Source organism: Protopterus annectens, chromosome 2.part1 (genome assembly GCF_019279795.1).
Source record: "Protopterus annectens isolate FY-2018-M chromosome 2.part1, PAN1.0, whole genome shotgun sequence".
In the NCBI taxonomy this organism is placed as follows: Eukaryota; Metazoa; Chordata; order Ceratodontiformes; family Protopteridae; genus Protopterus; species Protopterus annectens.
The window spans coordinates 1,570,497,133-1,570,516,842 of NC_056729.1; the positions used below are offsets into that span (position 1 = coordinate 1,570,497,133).

The 19,710-nt window shown below is 42.5% G+C and overlaps 1 protein-coding gene across 1 annotated transcript in view; it reads left to right on the top strand.

Moving 5' to 3' along the window:
• LOC122794989 (RING finger protein 207-like) overlaps window positions 1–19,384 on the top strand; it is a 163,998-nt gene extending 144,614 nt beyond the window's left edge. The window contains exon 6 of the mRNA XM_044063579.1: window positions 17,383–19,384. Coding sequence (XP_043919514.1) covers window positions 17,383–17,560 — 178 coding nt within the window. The 3' untranslated portion in view covers window positions 17,561–19,384. The remainder of the gene's footprint in view (window positions 1–17,382) is intronic.
• The last annotated feature ends 326 nt before the right edge of the window (window positions 19,385–19,710 follow it).

The following is a 19,710-nucleotide window of genomic DNA, read 5'->3' on the forward strand; positions in this document are numbered from 1 at the left end:
CTTCCCCCACCAGGACAGGAAAACCCAATAACAAGGAAAGTACCCTAGACTGGATACTCATCAATACCCATCTTCAGTCCTACAAATCAGGCACTTTGCCTCCTGATGACCTAAGTGACCACTGTCGCACCTATGTAATCAAGTTCAAAGTAGACTGCTCCTACCAATCCACCTACAGAACATTAAAAAACAACAAGAATTTTATTCTCAGCAAGTTTCAAAATGAACTTAAGGCATGCAACTGGTCAGTACTGAAAGTTCTCCCCCTAGATGAAGCAGCACCATACTTTAACACTAAATTCCTTGCTATTCTTAACTCCCATGTTCCCAGCCACTCTATTAGAACCAAAGTTAATATAGCACCATGGGTTCTAAAGATACCAAAACTTCACTCAGAAACAAAGCATGGGCCACCTACCAAAAAACAAAAGCCCCACTTGATCAATTAAGATTCAGACAGCTAAGAAATGACACCAAAAACTCCATAACCTTGGACAAAAATAACTACTACTGCCATCTACTGCAGAAACACCAAAACAAACTTCAAACGTTCTGGGCAGGAATAAAACTACTTTACCCCCCGGCCAAACCGCCACTCCACCCCCTCAGCTTCCCAACAAAAATCCCCAGCAGACATTGTTAATAACTTCAACAGCTTCTTCACAGAGACTATCCAGTTTCTAGCCAGCCAAGTCTCTCCCAATGGCTCTAATTCTAATGCAGCCACACCCAGTACCCAAACATACTTTACCTTCCAACCTGTTCCTACTCAACTTATTCATGCCCTACTTAAGAAACTAAGACCCACCAACCTGGCTGCTGACCTCCTCCCAGCAGACTATCTGCAAAAGGGTGCTGACACCATAGCATACCCCATCTCAATCTTGATCAACAGAGCTATATCTGAAGCTACTGTACCCACTATATGGAAAATATCCCATGTCATACCTCTCCATAAAGGAGGCAGTTCCACTGAACTGTCAAATTTTAGACCCATAGCTATTCTGTCACCTCTAGCTAAAATTATGGAGAAGTGTGTACACATACAGCTCATGCACTACCTCACACAGAACAAGCTGTTGTCCAACTTTCAGTATGGCTTTAAGCCACACCACAGTATTACTTCTGCCCACCTCTCTTTCTCTAACGTCATTAACCACAACCGCAATAATAACAAACTATCCTCAGCACTCTTTCTAGATCTATCCAAGGCTTTTGAATTCGTTCATAGGTTTATACTAGGCTATCTGTACTAAGGCATTTATAAGCCTAGCCCAAAGTTTTCTGGCTTACGCCACCCCTTATGTTAAAAAATACTGTGCCCATTAGTTTGTTGTGCCTCTGTCCAGCAGTGACACAGAGATGATTCCCGGGGTAAACCTACGATCTCCCATCCACCGGTCAAGATTTCTCTTGAACAGAGCCATCGAGGTGCTCTGCCTCACATGGACTGGGATTTTATTCCACAGCATAGGGAGTCTCTGGGTGACAAATCTATCCCTCCAGCATGTCCTATTTATATCCATGCTAAGGTTTAAGTCGCTTGCTCTAGTGGATCTGGTAGATTTGGATTTTTTGAGGTGGAGCATGTCCATTAATTCCGGGTTAGACATGGCCTTGTATGTCAGGCACAGGTCACCTCTGAGCAGGCGGTATGCGACTGAATAGAGCTGGAGTTTCTTCAGTCTGGCAGCATATGACAGATTTTGGAGTCCCTTTATCCTTTTGGTGAGGAACTTTTGAGGTCTCTCCAATTGCTGCAGGTGTCGGGTGAGATACATCCCAAATGGGGCATTGTACTCGATCATTGGTCTGATAAGTGAAGAGTACAGGGGAACAATGACCTCACTTGATCTGGATGTGAATCCCTTCATGATCAGGTGGGCAATGTAGAAGGTCTTTCTAACCACTTTAGCAATGTGAGTGTCAAAAGAAAGGCCACTGTCAACCTGGGTCCACAGGTCCCTGATAACCTCTTCTGTGCTTAATGGATTGCCACCTATATGGTAGCTTGGGGTTACCTTGTTTTTCCCGAAGGGTATGACTATACATTTTTTGGCATTTAACTTCAGGCCATGGCTCTGGCACCAGTTATCAGTTTCCATGAGACCCCTCTGAAGGATATCTGTGTCCGATGTACTTTCCACTATGGCGCCCAGTTTGCAGTCATCTGCAAACTTTGTCAGCCATAGTCCTCCTATGTTTGCCTGTACTTCTGAGAAGTAGATGCCAAACAGGGGGCCCAAGGACTGAGCCCTGTGGGACCCCACTTGTGACCGACTTGGAGTCTGACATGGCGCCAGCAACTCTAACCCTGTGGGTTCTGTCCTTTAGCCAGTTTGCAACCCATCTTGTGACATATGGGTTTACATTTAAGCTGGTAAGTTTCTCTATAATACCCGAGTGGGGTATTGTGTCGAAAGCTTTTGCAAGGTCAAGGTAGGCTGTATGGACTGCCTTTCCCTCATCAATGGCCTTGGTGACTGTTTCGAAGAAGTCGACCAAGTTCAAAAGGCATAATCTGCCCTTGACAAAGCCAAACTGGGTCGGGTCCAATGTCTGCAAGTCCCCTATGTCTTTGTTTAAGAGTTCCATTAAGATCCTCTCCATAGCTTTGCAGACCAGGCTTGTTAAGCTTATGGGATGGTAATTTCCAGGGTCCGTAGAGGTACCGCCTTTGTGGAGTGGGACCACAGTTGCTGTACGCCACTCCTTGGGCACGTATCCTGTGGTAAGGCTAAGATTAAACAGCTGCCTTATATGCGGGTTTAGTTCCTCGTTGATTTCATGTAGCACACAGCCGGGGACACCATCCGGTCCCATTGATGCTGTGTTTTTAGCTTTAGAGAGAGCAGCTTTCACCTGCGCATTAGAGATGTCTGGGAGGCTACACTCCACTGGGATAGTTATCTCTCCTTTTGGGGGGGAGAGGGGGTGAAGTTTGCACTGAACCTGTCTGCCAGTATGTTGGCAATGTCTGTGGGTTCAGTGAGTTTTGTATCATTTTGGACTAATTCTGCACATATCTGGGAGTTTCCACCCAGGTTTCTAACATAGCTGAAGAAGGCCTTATGATTATCTTTTGAATCTATTGCAATTTTTCTCTCAAATTTGGCCTTGGATGATTTTATGAGTGCTTGTATTTTTTTACTAATAATGATCAAGGGTGTCTTCTCTTTTATGGATTTTGCTCTATCATGTAACAGCTTTCTCCTCTTATTGTAAAGTTTGTTTATGGCTGGGGTCCACCAGACTGGACGTTTGCCCTTGGTGGAAAGAGTCTTGGTTTTATTAGGGATTGCCTGATCCATGCAGTCCTGGAGGTGTTCGTAGAAGGCATTTGTAAGGGCTTCCTCAGCTTGGGTTGTGGTTTCCACTGGCTCGGGGGCCTTGAAGGATACCACACCAGTCTTGAGTAGTGTGAAGTTTGCTTTAGAGAAGTTCTTCACTGTGGTCTTTTTTGTTTGGGGTGGGGGCGGATGTGGATTTCCAGTGAGATAAGTTTGTGATCTGATCTCACCAATGAGGGATATACTTCCGGTGTGGAGCATTTTGTCCCCATGTTTGTGATGATGAGATCTAGTATATTTTCTCTTCTTGTGGGAACGGTGACTAGTTGTTCCATGGCATTTGAATTTATGAACTCCAGGAACCTTTGGGCTAGAAAGTTGGGGCTTGAGTAATGTTCCCAGTCTATATTCGGGTAGTTGAAGTCACCCAATATAATGGTGTTTGGAGATACATTTATACCCTCCAGTGTCTTCAGGAAGGCTGTGTGGGGTTCCTGAGTTTGAGAGGGTGTCCTGTAGCATGCTACAAATTGTAGAGCAGTTTTGCCTATGGTTAATTGCACCTGGATGGTTTCCGATGCTTCGTGCGTTGCCACCAACCTGGAGGTGTGGGTATCCTTGATGAATATGGATACACCCCCTCCTTTTGTGGTGTGGTCCGGGTTTTGGGGCGGAGCATGATATGAGGTAAAACCTGATAGTGCCGGGGTGCTCTCAGGAGCCTTGAACCAGGTTTCAGTCACAGCACAGACATCTATGTTCTCCATACTGAGAAGGGCCTCGAGAGCGTGCATTTTGAGATTTAGACTTCTGGCATTGAGCAGCATTACCCTTAGTTTCTTCCCATTTTTGTTTTCTAGGGTGGTAGGTTTAGAATTTGAGCCTTGCCTAAAAAAGGCACTATGGGGGTGGCAAGAGCCTTAGCCAATATCCGGAATCCCAGGGGTGACAGGTGCAAGCCGTCCCTTGCGAAGCAGCGTGGCTTGTCAAGCATGTCATCCCAGGCAGACAGACACTGGATCCCCTTTGAATAACACCAGAAATTAAGCCAATTGTTAAAGCTGATCATCTTGTCTCTATGTTGTGGCATCATTCTTGGTGAAGGAAGGATACTGCTCAGGGTCATAAAAAAAGCCGAGGTACCAGATCGCAATAAACGTTGGCTTGGCACTGGCTTCTTGTGTTGTTCGTCATGGTCATACCTGCCTGGGCTGCATAATCAGAGAGCTCCTCTATGTCTCTTTTCATGTAGTCCAGGGAGGTACGTCTCAGGTTGTTCACACCATCATGGACAATGACTGTGTCATATTTGTACTTGCTGTGGAGTGACCCGAGTGCTTGTGTTATGTGGCGGATTCTAGCATCCGATAGGCAGCTTACTGTAACTCTCTCCTTGTTCAGCCTGGTGAGTGGGACGTCAGTGTGTCTGACTATGGAGTCACCTATTACAAGTATATTTGGTGTTGTATTTGGCCTTAAGGGCTGTGACTGCTTTGCACACTGATTTTGTGGTTTATGTGTTGCCTGTGGTGTGTCATGAGGTGGCAGTTGCTTGGATGTCTGCTTTGGAGGCCTCTGCTGTTTAGGTAAATTTTTGCTCAGAGCCTCGCTCCGAGTATGACTTTGTGTGTTTATGTGTTTGATTCATTGTTGTGATAGCTTTATGTGAGACTGGTTTTGTCGTGTGTGTAGTTGCCTTCTCCTCCTGTCTGGTCTTGCCAGTCCTGAGTTGAGAGAGCTCAGCCTCCAGTTTGGCTAAATAGCTGCATCTCTCACAAGTATTTGTGTTATGTGGGAGGAGGAGAGGGTTGTCAGTGTACATGAGGCAATTCTAACATTGCCTCAATATTCCCAAATTCACCAACTGGACAGGAGAGGACGCCAGCATCTGGCCCTTCGACATGCTAGAGAAATTTAGAAGTTAGGGGTGTAACTGAATAAGAGAGGACTTAGTAAGGAAGTGGGTACTCCTGGGGGGGGGGGGTTGCTAGTGAGGGACTTTGTATAATACAGAAGTACTAAACCTGAAAAGAAGATGCTTTTAAGACAAGTAAAAGCTTTTAGGAACAAGTACTGCACTTTTTAGTTAAGGGATATACTGTTTAGATTACTAGTAGAGCAGTTCTAAGGAAAAAAATGAAGAACAGACTTTATGGAGCCAGAAAAAGTTTAACCTTGTTAAACCGGCGTTGCCCGATGCTGCTCTAGTGGCAACTCCGCGCTAAATCGTGCTAAAGCACTCTAAAGCGTGCTTGATAGCAGGGGCTGGAAAGAGCCAGGAATTGACCCAAAACAGCCAATAAAACTACAGTTTCAAGTCAGTAACCACTCCCACGGGGGGCAGGGAAGCAGCTCAATGTTAATCACTGCCACTGATCAACAGAGAGACTTTCCTTTAGCCCAAGCAAAAATGGCCTCACAGAAATTTACAAAACAGTTCAAGAACAGCAAGCGTGTAACTTGAACTTTTTTAAATCTCAGAAAAGTGGGAAAAAAGCAAGATTTTTTTTGTTTTTGTTTTTTCAGAGATAGCAGAGGTTCACAAGTAATATCAAGTTATAACAGTGCAGTTCTGGTTGACCACAAATTGCTTATAAATACCTTGAAGGCCTTCTCCTTAAACAACCATGGACGCCAATGGTTTCAATCCTACCTGCAGGGCAGGCAACAGGCAGTCCTATGGCAGGATAAGCTATCATCTCGCCTACCCATCACATTAGGAGTCCCCAGGGCTCGAAACTTGGACCCCTTCTTTTCTCCATCTTTAATAACGACCTTTATTCAGTCATCCCAGATGCTACCTGCATTCAATATGTGGATGACTCCACCTTGATTTGTTCTGACACCTCACCAGCTACTTTATTCACATTAACCCAAAATACCTTCAATACAGTGGAAACTTGGCTCTCTAATCAACATCTTATCCTAATCCCCAACAAAACTAAGCTGCTCCTCTTCTCCCCCACACACAGGATCCCCCCGCCATCCTTCAACATAACAGCTAATAATAGCACCATCATCTCCCCAGAAGCCCAAACTAAACTACTAGGTGTCATAGTTGATAACTACCTGAAGTTTCATGCACATATCAAACTATAAAAACCATTAATAAAAAACTTGGCTCTCTTTACAGAATCAAACCTTTCCTTACTCCACTTGCTAGAACTACAATTGCCCGTTCCCATCTACTATCAACTCTTCTCTACACCTCACCTCTATTCCCCAACTTAAACCAAACAGATCTAAATAAACTATCATCCTCCTATAACCACATTGCCAGATTTGCTACTGGTGAAGCCTACTGGACACACCAGTGTCTCAACCTAAATCGCTTAGGATGGCTTGAACTGCCTAGCCTACTGCGGTTCAACCAGCTAATAGTGGCACAACGTCCTTTACCCACCAGAAAATACACATGTACTAAAAAATATTATCAGTCCCTACACCAGCACCTGGCCACTGCGATCATCCACTAGACTCCTAGTTCAAACATACAAATCCAACTACTCAGCTAGGGACTCTGTTTGTCAACTCTGTTGGAAAAACATGGAACAGACTCCCAGCTGACTTGATGCTAGAACCCTCACTAACTCAATTCAAAAACAAACTTAAGAAATACTTCAGAACTCATTGGTTATGTCCTTGCACTAACCGCGACTAGTGACCTCTGTATTACTTAGGTGCCTTACCTTCAACTACTTCTAACTTTTTTCTACCACACCATTTCAAGAAAGGTCAGTTGTATAACTGCTGCTCAATGTGTCTTGAACCTGAATGCAATGTTATGTATCTATAACTTTGAAAATAATGTTATGCTTTGTAAAGTGTTTTGTAATAAGTTAGTACTATATGTGCTAAATGCTGGTATTTCTTAGGACTGTAATCTGCTTGAAACTAGCATTTACTAAATGTTCAATGTGTATTATTATCTTGGAGCTTTTCTCCCCGGGCCTCCGCTGAAAATGGACATATATCCAGTTGGTCTATCCCGGTCAACAAATGTAAAATAAATAAAGTTCTTGCTCAGAGTCTGCCTGTAATGCCACATCGTCTGCATACAGCAACTTTGATGATCTGTCACCTCTGACCTGTTTGCTAATGTAGTCCATCACCAGTATGAACAGCAGTGGGCTGAAAGCTAAACTCTCATGTACACCCACTACCACTGGGAACCCCTCTGTGAACACTGTTCGTACTTAAGTCACTGGGTCCTTGTACATAGCCTGCACTAATTCTATCAATGTTTCTGAGACTTCAAAGCACCACACTACTGCCACACCAGCTTTCTTGGGACCTTCTCATATGCTTTCTCCAAGTCTAGGAATGCCCAGTTAGAGAAAGAGTTGAGAAGAAAGAGTAACTACAAACATCAGGTTGTTTGTGCTGAATCATGATCTGAATCCAGACTGATCATCTCCCATCTTACTTTCTACTACTCTGCATATCCATTTATCAAGCACCCTGTCCAGAGCATTCATGCAATGTGACAGGAGTTTGATACCTCTATACTGCCCACAATTGTGGATGTCCCCTTTGTGTTTGGCATGAATTTGCTTACTCTGCAGTCATCTGGGATACGTCTTTCTCTCCACACTGCTATGAGTACTCTCAGAAGCCATTTCTCCCCTATCTCATTCAGCATCTTTATCATATCTGCTGTGACCTCAGCTGAGCTTGCTGCTTTCCCTGATTTCATGTTTCTTAGTGCTACTTTTACTTCTTCTAGGATGGGCTCCTCTTCTTCCGTCATCATAGGCTGTGTCTGGGGCAGTACAGCTTCTGTGAGGTTTTCTTCATTTAGAAGCTGTTGGAAGTACTCTTTCTGTCTGCTTTCGATGTCCTGTGGACTGGTGAGCAGCATGTTCCTAGCATTCCTTATGAAGGGTGTCTGACTATCTTCTTTATCTTTGTGCCTTTGCCTTCCAACCTGATATACTTTGTTTGTGCCCCTTACTGAGTCACTTTCTAGAAGTTGCTAGAGGCCTCCAATGTCCTGTTCATTGCTATTGCAACTCCTTTTTTTTGCTTCTTTGTTAGCCAATCAGTATTAATTTCTAGCTTGTTTGATCTTTTCTGTTTCCTACTTTTTCCTGTACTCCTATCTTTTGATGACTTCCTGAACTTCTGCGTTCCACCAACAGCTTTCCTTATGTATCTTATTTTCATACCTGTCTCGGCCACATATCTGTTCTGTAGTCCTCAAACATGCTGTGTTTAGGCGCTGACATTCTTCTTCAACAACACCTATTTCCTCCTCCTCTTGGGTGCTAGAGTCCTCCATAATGCCCTCAACAGTTCATAGGTAGGTACTAGGCTATTGGCCCTAGGGCCTATATAAGCCTAGCCAAACAGTACCCTGGCTTTTAACACCCAAGAAAATTATTTTCCTGTGCCCAGTCAAGCAGAGCCACAAAAGTCATCCTCGGGGTGAATTTCCTATCTCCCATCCAATCATCAAGATTTTTCTTGAGTGCTAATGAGGAGCTTTGTTTGATATAGATAGGTAGTTTGTTCCAGAGTATGGGAAGTCTCTGAGACAGGAATCGATCCCTCCAGCATGTTCTGTTTGTTGTGGTGACAAGGTTTAGGTCCCTACAGCGTGTAGCTCGGAGGGATTGGGATTTCTTTACGTGGAGCATGTCCAACAGCTCTGGGTTTGACATAGCTTTGTATGTTAGGCAGAGATCACCTCAGAGTAGGCGATATGCGACAAAGTAAAGCTGGAGTTTTTTGAGACGGTCTGCGTAGGGCATCTGTTTGAGGCCGGTATTCCTCTTTGTGAGGTATTTCTGTGGCCTTTCCAGTTGTAGATGTCTTGTGAGGTACATACCAAAAGGGGCGTTGTACTCTATAATGGGTCTAATGAGTGATGAGTAGAGGGGAACAATGACCTCTTTTTTCCAGGATGAGAAACCTTTTGTGATGAGGTGTGCCATGTAGAAGGATTTCCTGACTGCTGTGGTGATGTGATTATCAAAGGAGAGACTACTGTCCACCTGTGTCCCAAGGTCTCATCACACTTTCGGTGTTAAGTAGACTACCGCCTATGTGATACTTCATGGGTACAGAGTTTTTACCAAAAGGGATGACAATGCACTTTTTGGCATTGAGCTTGAGGCCTTGGCTTTGACAACAGGCTTGTGTCTCAGTGAGGCCCTTTTGTAGGATGTCCACATCGTTAGGAGATTTGATTATGGCTCCTAGTTTGCAGTCATCTGCGAACTTTGTTAGCCAAAGACCTTCTGTGTTAGCCTGTAATTCAGAGAAGGAGATACCAAACAGGAGAGGACCTAGGACTGAGCTTTAGGACAGATAGCCTAGTATAAACCTAGTGGTACTCCACTTGTCACTGGTCTGAAGTTGGATTTAGAGTATGCTACTTTCACAGTGTGTGTTCGGTCAGTGAGCCAGTTGGCAACCCATCTTGTGACCTAGGGATTTATACATAGTTTTGTGAGTTTGTCTATAATTCCAGAGTGGGGGATGGTGTCGAAAGCCTTGGCGAGGTCTAGATAGGCTGTGTGTACCACCTTACCCTCATCTACAGCTTTGGTGACCCTTACCCTCATCTACAGCTTTGGTGACCGCTTCAAAGAAGTCTATCAGGTTTAGGAAACATGATCTGCCTTTTACAAACCCGAACTGGGTAGGGTCCAGATTTTGGAGATTACCAATGTTATTGTTTATAAGTTCCATGATGATATGTTCCATAGCCTTGCAGACCAGGCTCGTCAGGCTAAAGTGGGGGTAGTTCCCAGGGTCCATGGTGGCTCCCCCTTTGTGGAGTGGGATAACTGTTGCTGTGCGCCATTCAGTGGGCACAAAGCCTGAGGTAAGGCTATGATTGAACATGGTACTTATGTGGGGTGCCAGTTCGTTCTGTAGTTCATGTAGAATGCAGCCTGGGATGTTGTCAGGTCCCATGGATGATGTGTTCTTGGCTTTGGAGAGTGTGTTTTTTACCTGTGCAGCTGTGATTACAGGTACTTTGCATTCTTCCGGTATAGAGATGTGTTCTTTAAGTGATGAGGGAGGGGTAAAGTTAGCACTGAACCTATTTGCCAGGATGTTGGCAATATCAGTTGGTTCTGTATATTTAGTGCCATTGTGCTGTAACTCAGAGCAGATCTGAGTGTTGCCATTGAGATTCTTGACATGGCTATAGAATGCTTTGTGGTTGTCTTTAGGATCAGTGGCAATTTTGTTTTCGTAACTAGCTTTGGAGGATTTTATGAGGGATCTCAGCTTCTTACTGAGGCTGACCACTGAGTTCCTCCAATCATAGGATTTTAGTCTTTTTTACAACTGTTTCTTTCTTCTGTTGTAGAGTTTGTTTATAGCAGGGGATCACCAGATTGGCTTCCTTTTTTTGGAGGATAGCATCTTGGTTCTGTTAGGGATTGCACGATCCATGCACTCATGTAAGTGCTTATAAAGTACAATTGTATAGGATTCAGCAGTTGTATCTCTATTGCCCATCAGCATGGGTGATTTGCTTGTGGTCGGAATTGACCTCTGGTGTGGAACACCAGTTGCCCATGTTGGTAATGACCAGGTCTAGGATATTGCTGCCCCTGGTGGGGGTGTGGATAAGGTGATCCAAGGCATTGGAATTTATGAATTCCAGAAAATGTTGAGCACAAGAGTTGGTACACGAGTAGTTTTCCCAGTTAATGGTGGGGTAGTTGAAATCAGCCATTATTAGGCTGTTAGGTTGTATTCTAATATTTTCCAGTGTATCAAGAAATGAGGAGTGGGAATCCTGGGGTATGGTGGGGGATCTGTAGCAAGCTACAATTTGCATTGCGGTCTTGCCCAGATTTAGTTGCACTTGGATAATCTCAGATGCATTATGCTGAGCAACTAGCCTGGAGGTGTGGCTATCCTTAATGAATATGGACATGCCTCTGCCTTTAGTGCTTTGGTCCAAGTTAGGTGGCCAAAAGGTGTGGTATGAATTATAGCCTGGTAATGCAGGTGTGCTCTTTGGAGCCTTGAACCAGGTCTCTGTCACTGCACAAATGTTGATGTTCTCCATTTTAAGGAGTGCCTCGAGTGAGTGCATTTTGAGGTTTAGACTTCTAGCATGGAGTAGCATTACCCTCAGATTTTGCTTGCTTATACCTGTTACGGTGGTGAATTTGTCATTTGAATGTTCCCTAAAAAAGGCACTATAGGGGTGGCAAGAGCCTTAGCCAGTATCCGGAATCCCAAGGGTGACAGGTGCAGGCCATCTCTGGCAAAGCATCGTGGTTTGTCGATCATGTCATCCCATGCAGACAGATACTGGATCCCCTTAGAATGACACCAGAAGCTTAGCCAATTGTTGAAGTCAGTCATTTTGTCCTTGTACTGTGGTATCATTCTGGGTGATGGCAGGATGATATTCAGGGCTAGGGTCATACCTGCCTGGGCTACAAGATCAGAAACCTCCTCCATGTCTCTTTTCATGTAGTCCAGGGAGGTACGTATCAGGTCATTCACACCAACATGGACAATGACAGAGTCATATTTGTACTTGCTGTGGAGTGACCCGAGGGCATGTGTTATGTGGCAGATCCTGGTACCTGACAGGCAGCTGACAGTGACTTTCTCCTTGTTTAGCCTGGTGAGTGGAACATCAGTGTGTCTGACTAGAGTCACCTATAACTAGAGTATTAGGCACGTTGTTATGCCTTATGGGCTGTGGTTGAGTGGCACACTGAGTTTGTGGGCTATGTCTCATTTGAGTTGTGTTGGGGGGTGGAGATTGCTTGTGTTTCTGCTTTGGAGGTCCCTGTTGCCTGGGTAGATTTTTTTGAGAACCTCCACGAATATAGGTATGTGTTTTGTGTTTGTGTGTGTGTGTGTTTTGGTGGTATAGGTTTTGAGGGACTATGTGATGAGTGTGGTGTGGTGCAAGTGTTAAGCTTCTCCTCTTGACTGTCTAGCCCAGTCTTGGGTGAAGACAGCTTTGCTTCCAGTTTGGCTATATCAGTGCATCTCTCACAGGTTGTAGTGTTGGGTGGTAGGAGAGGGTTGTCTGTGTACATGAGGCATTTGCTGCATTGCCCCAAGATGCCCAGATTCATCAGGTATACAGGAGAAAACACCGGGAGCTGACCCTTAGACATGCCTGGATAGGTGATTAAGTACTAAAAACTGTTTTCCTCTAGACAAGTGAGGAAAGTTGAGTGATGTAGTAATTTGTAGCTTATTTAGTGCTTACAATGAGTTCTGAACAAGTGCTGAGCTCAAAGAAACAGATTTGAGTGCTGAAACTAGAAAACTCGCTAGTTCTAAGAAACAAAATTAAGCTAGAAGGCTTCCCTCCAACACAGAAAGGCTTTGGGGCTCAGAAGCTTACATAGAGTCCTGGATACAGCAAATCTGTATCTGGACTAGACAACTTATAGGAAAGGCAGGAAACAAGCTTAGAAAATTTTTTTTTTGTAAAGTGGAAAGGAGTGTCCCAGATCAAATTTACAGTAGGGGTGGGAAACTGTTGTGCTTTATCTCCAGTCAACTTTCAGGTCTTCAGCCTGGTCTCTCCTGAACTTAGAGCCTTCTCTGACTACTAACTGTGACAATCAGTGGTTTATGCTGTGGGGCCAAAAGGGACACCCACACCCTTCCCACTGTTAGCATGGGTCCCTCAACCCACTTATCACCGGTAAGTACCAATGCCCATTTGACATTAGCCAACATGACCAATCACCTAGAGCCTTATTTTACACCATTGAGTGGCTAGATCTGCCATGGTGTGCAGCCTGTGAACCATGTTTTCCTATCTTGAGGACAGTGTGCACCACAGTAGCTGCCCAAAACAGTTGTTCTGTACAACTCTTCCCCCCTATACGGCACCATGTAGAGTCTGTGCTACTGTCCACAGCTCTATTCGATAGTAAATTTGAAATGGAAACACTCAGCATGTTTTTCAGAATTGAGAGGAACCCCCCCCCCCCCCCCCCAAAAGAACATGCAAACTCTAAACAGGCATTGACCAGAGGCCAGGATTGAATGTTGTACTTTGTACATGGGAGGCGAAGACCTTAACTGTTATGCCAACTGGTCCTTCCTATATCCGTATTCTCACTACTTAATTCTTCTCTATCCTTTCACATTCACTACTTTTAAATTAGAACATTTTGGGATCCCTGTATACTACTCGTCAGTTTCAGTGCACTTACCTCAATCATCAGTCTTTTAACTTCCATTATTTTAGGATTCTTCTTCTGTTTCCATTATTTACTTATAGCTTTCTTTAGTATAATCATTAGCTTTATGATAGAAGTGTTGCCCCATAACTAGTTATTCTCCACCTGTGCCAGCTTATTAACATTTCCATGGCAATTCTGTGCCCCCAATCGCCTTCAACATACAGTACAAGTCTGCATACACTGCTGTAGTTCCTTGCACTCTGTAAAAATGTGCCAGATGCTTGTGGGAACATTTTATTGCTCTTATTTTGTGTATAGAAATACCTGTTCAAGCATTCTGAGGCAAATATTCTAAACTGCCTGGATTTGGTAGCATATCTAAGGCAATAGGTTCCCAAAACCTCTTCTGACCTTACTTTGCTCCAGCTTCAAGTTACTCCGATTCATCACCTCTAGCAGTGTTTTTACTGTACTACTTACCAGATTTCATTCTGATGTATTCCAAGATCTGGTTTCTGTTTCAACAATTCAAACCAAAGGGTAAAAAGGACACACAGACCAACCATTCAGTAAAAACTGCAAGGCAAACCCAAACAAGCTAGAATTTTCACTGTGTGATAGCTTAAATTCCTATAGTGGAGGCCCATGGGATATATGCAAATGACCCCTTCAGGACAGCAAGTGTTTCAGCTATATGGTTATCCATAAGTTTTTTTTTTAAGTCTTTATGTTTACGCTCAGGCCAACAAAGACATGTAGGCCCACAGCTTATTTGTGTAATCCACAGATTGTCTCAATATCAGTACATTCCTTTCATTAAAATGCAGTCACTGTGGCATTGATGTTACTGGATACAGGATACGTACCCAATGAGTGGCGTACGGCAACGGTGGTCCCACTTCACAAAGGAGGTGCCTCCACCGACCCCGGAAACTACCGTCCCATCAGCTTGACAAGCCTGGTCTGCAAAGCTATGGAGAGGATCATAATGGAACTCATAAATAAAGACATAGGGGACTTGCAGACGTTGCATCCAACCCAGTTTGGCTTTGTCAAGGGTGGATCATGCCTTTTAAACTTGGTTGACTTTTTCGAAACAGTCACCAAGGCCATTGACGAGGGCAAGGCAGTCCACACAGCCTACCTTGACCTGGCAAAGGCTTTCGACAATACCCCCACTCGGGTATCATTGAAAAACTCACCAGCTTAAACGTAAACCCATACGTCACAAGATGGGTTGCAAACTGGCTAAGTGACAGAACCCACAGGGTCAGAGTTGCTGGCGCCATGTCAGACTCCAAGCCTGTCACAAGTGGTGTGCCACAGGGCTCAGTCCTGGGCCCACTCTTGTTCGGCATCTACTTTTCAGAAGTACAGGCAAACACAGGAGGATTATGGAGGACAACGTTTGCAGATGACTGCAAACTGGGCACCATAGTTGAAAACCCATCTGACACAGACATCCTTCAGAAGGGTCTCAAAGAAACGGATAACTGGTGCCAGAGCCATGGCCTAAAGTTAAACGCCAAAAAATGCATAGTCATTCCCTTCGGGAAAAACAAGGTTAGCCCTAGTTACCATATAGGTGGCATTCCACTAAGCACAGAAGAGGTTATCAGGGATCTGGGGACCCAGGTTGGCAGTAACCTTTCGTTTGACACTCACGTCGCCAAAATAGTTAGGAAGACCTTCTACATTGCCCACCTGATCATGAAGGGATTCACATCTAGATCAAGGGAGGTCATCGTTCCCCTGTACTCATCACTCATCAGACCTATGATTGAGTACAATGCCCCATTTGGAATGTATCTGACCCGACACCTGCAGCAATTGGAAAGGCCCCAAAAGTTCCTCACTAAAAGGATAAAGGGTCTCAAAAATATGTCTTATGCTGCCCGACTGAAGGAACTCCAGCTCTATTCAGTCGCTTACCGACTGCTCAGAGGTGACCTGTGCCTGACATACAAGGCCATGTCCAACCCGGAATTAATGAACATGCTTCACCTCAAAAAATCTAAATCCATCAGAACTACAAGGGCAAGAGACTTAAACCTCGACACGGCTATTAATAGGACGTGCTGGAGGGACAGATTCATCACCCAGAGACTCCCTATGCTGTGGAACAAAATCCCGGTTCATGTGAGGCAGAGCACCTCGCTGGCCTTGTTCAAGAGAAATCTTGACCAATGAATGGGAGATCGCAGGTATACCCCAGGGATAACCTCAGTGTCACTGCTTGACAGAGGCACAGCAAAATAATGGGCATAGTATCCTTCAAACTAAAGGGGTGGCGAAAGCCACAAAACTCTGGGCTAGGCTTATAAATGCCCTAGGGCAGATAGCCTAGTATGAACCTATGAAGAGAGGTGCATGATGGTGATCGGGACTATCAGTGTATGTACAGCAACTTTTTTGTTGCAAGTTTGTGGAAATGTCCTTTCATATGACAATCTGCCTCACAGTTCTGGCCATCCAAAGACTGGTCTTCAAAGACCAACCTATATCCCTAGGAAATCTATATTTTCTTTCCTACCCACAGTGGAAACAGATATGCCCCCTGTAGAACTACTCAGGTGGCATATCTGTTACATCATTTTTTTTCTTTACAAAGTTTACATACAATGGTTTGTTCACCAATAATATTCTATACACTAAAAGAATAAAGAACATCCTTTTAGATATCTAGAACAATACTGTTCTTGTTAAATAGTAATGGTATAACACAGAATTGGCACACTATCAGTGGAACTTTAAATTCCTACTCTTTTTTGTCATTATTTCAGATGTCAGCTATTTATAAATTTTCCATAGACTTCATTATCACCTAATAGCTACAACTCACAGTTTTCTGTAGCAAGTAATCCAGAGACATCTCACATAGATCAATACTGAATATAACGTTACTAGGATAAGGTGTTACTCTGAAACCTGCTGCTGGACATCTGAAAAAACATATTTGTAATTTATGATAAAGGAGCCCTACAACCCATATCCAGACCTGAGCATCTTTCATTTCATTTCAAAAGAAACCAAAAAGCTGTACAGCAGTCTTTACCAAGGAAATGTATTTCATCATCACCTAATACATAGACTTCAACCCAGATACAAATTATCTTATCAAGAACCTTCTCAGTGCAACAGTCTTCATAAAATGATATCCTGTGCAAGCTAGTTCATTTTATATACCCTTTCCACTAATATCTAGGAACCCTATATACTTCCCATTAATTTATTCCTGACTACTCTCTGCTTCTCTGCTGTATTTCAACCTTACCATCAGCCATGCCCTCAGCTAAACCCCAATCCTTCTTCAAATATAAGATTTTCTTTAGTACTGTGAAGGAAAGTAATCGTAACCACATGTACCTGCATGCCTTTAGTACTATTTCCTCCAGACATAAAACATACAGTTGATATACTTATGATGATTACCAGGACAACGTGTCCTAAGCTGCTTGCTTGCATCATGTACAGCCAACTTGAACTTTATTCCATGAGCTATTATTACATTCAGTTTGTGGTACCAGTTACTTCTGTTACAGTCAGTAAATGCCATTGTCAGGTACGTTTAGTATGTTCATTGAATATATATCATTTGTTTCCAGAGTCTCATCTAAAAATGTTTTGTTTATTTTTTAATTTTTTTAGTTATGTAATTTATCCAAATAATGAAACATAATAAATTATTCAGTCCATGCACTGCATTTCTCAATAAAGGCTGCATAATGACCTTTGTGCATATGCTGAAAAACATATTTACATACTGCTGTGCTCGTCTTTTTACCAGTATTCATAATCATTTTTAATTACATAACAGCATACTACTTAATTGAATATATAAGTAGTGTCATTAGTCATCATGTACTTGATAAGACTTCCTAGAGAAATATACAATTACGATTTAAGAAATTGATATTATGTTGACAACTCCAATTATGTCTCAATTTTTCCAGGAATGATCTAACCAGTAGCAGTGATGACAACAGAGAGAAGATCAGTGACACCAAACTGGACAACCGAACTCTAAATATTCTCTCCGATGACCCTCTAATAAAGACTAAGGAATATTACAATAGGACAAAGCAGAAGAATGTGATAGATAACCCTAGTCGGAAAGAGCTAGCTGTGTAAGGGAAATTAACAAAGATCACTTGTGTGGGTTTCCCTGAGTGAAAGACTCCTGCACTGCTAAATCACTTTTGCAAGTGTTTTTGCAGTCCATTCGTTCTGTTGTAATAAGTTAGTTTCTATAAACATAATTATAGAAGCACAGCTGTGTCTTGTAAACCTGCAACATGGAATTTTCAATGGACACAAAATAAGATGGTCATTTTTGAGTAATTTTCACTCATGGATTAAAAACAAACTCTCCAAGATCAAATGTGTCGAGCATTTGAGTAACAGTAAAATGAAGTGAAGACATTTTTCAGATTATGCTTGTTTTGAAGCTGAGACAGATCCATGTACCTTGTAAAACAGGGAATTATTTGCACAAGCAGGTTAACTGGAGGTTGAAATTTTGCAACTTGAAGAATCACAATGTTATGATTTGAGTGGCTGAGTTGTATTTTTTTTTTTTTTTTTTTTTTACACAAAGCTTTGTAGAAGCACTGTAAACACAATGCAGACAACCACCCAGTTAACTTTCCAGTGTTCATCCAAAAGACAGGAACAGGATTCTTGGTGAGACTGTTTTAGAATGATCCATTCGGCTCATCATTTTGCAACACCCATTAGCATGACTGATGTATGGCTGTGTCTGTGCAAATCAAGCATGATGGCCTCTTTTGCATTTGTATGGTTAATTGTGTAAACATTCAGTTCTACTGGTCAGGAGTAGCGTCATTCCCAAAAGAAGTTCCTTCATTTATTCACTTTTAGATGCAATATTCATCTTTTTCTTTTTATAGATCTTCATAAAACTGCCATTTCTTTTACTGAAATGGCTGGTAAAGTAATCAATTTCACTTAATATAGGACTTTTTTTTCCTAAAAATTACTTCCTCACTTTTATCTTCAGTCGTGTTCTCTGCAGTATAATACACATATTTCAGTAAGACTGTAGAAAAGTTGAAACGTTATACTACTGATATATTTACACATTTTAGACATCTTCCTTCTCCTTTCTGCTAAGGCAGTGCGTATGAATGTACTTTTACTTTCAGCACCTTGCCATGTTTACTTTGGATCACACTGGCTAACACCTTCTGGAATGTATTAAAATGTCATCTACACAGCAGTATTATCGAGTATCATGCAGCAGAAATCACAACCCCACAATATATAAATACAATAAACTATCAGATGCAATACATTGCTATATCCTCAAATGTATTTTACAATGAACAGACAGCGCTCTAACATGCAAATATGATTTTGATGGGAATGGCATGCATTATGTTAGTTTATTTTCTGTACTTTTCACTGAGAGAACTATATGCTGTGAACAACTGTATTTTCTGAGCCTTCTAATGCCAATTCCCCATTCCGTGCTATGAAGGTGGCTCTTACAAAACATCCCTGTAGCATCCTGATTTGCATGTACTTGCCACTGATATTCATCAGGAATTGTCCATCACAGAAGTATTCTACCCACAGCCCCTCTGGAAAATACAGCTCTGACCCTTCATAAATTATTTGCAGACCAACAGCCCACATATCAAGCATGTTAATGGAAAATTGTTTTCAGAGCTATACAATTTGTTTTCAGTGTCTATTGCAAAATGTACTTTATTCCACAGTATAAGCAAGGAAAATTGTACACAAATGTGTTCATCTGATATTGATACTAAAAATATTGATTTACTCCTTGTATTAATACCCATGTTAGAATTTTCAGTGACTACAGTATTATGTAACAGAATGTTTTATGTGCCAAACAGCATTTAACAATCAACAAACTGTATCAAATCAAATAAAGACCAATGTTTTAAAGCAAAGCTGGACTTAAATCAGATTTCTTAAAATATATGATTTTCCTATTAAACTATCTTCAGATAACTTAAAGTTCCTATTTTTAATGGATGTTGTAACTACAGTTGGCAAAGTACTGGATTAAAACAGTGAAACAGTAATGAGGAATTACCGAAAGGTTCATACTTATAAATAATGTCAAAAGCATGGCGGTTTTGGAGGAGATTAAGTCTATCACCTGCTAATAAGCTTAACAATGTATTCCTTTGATTTCCTCGGTCTTCATTTGCCTTCTACAATTATGATTAAATCACTTAACCTCACACTGCTTTTGGGCTTCCCAGAAAATACGCCATCAACCCATTTCA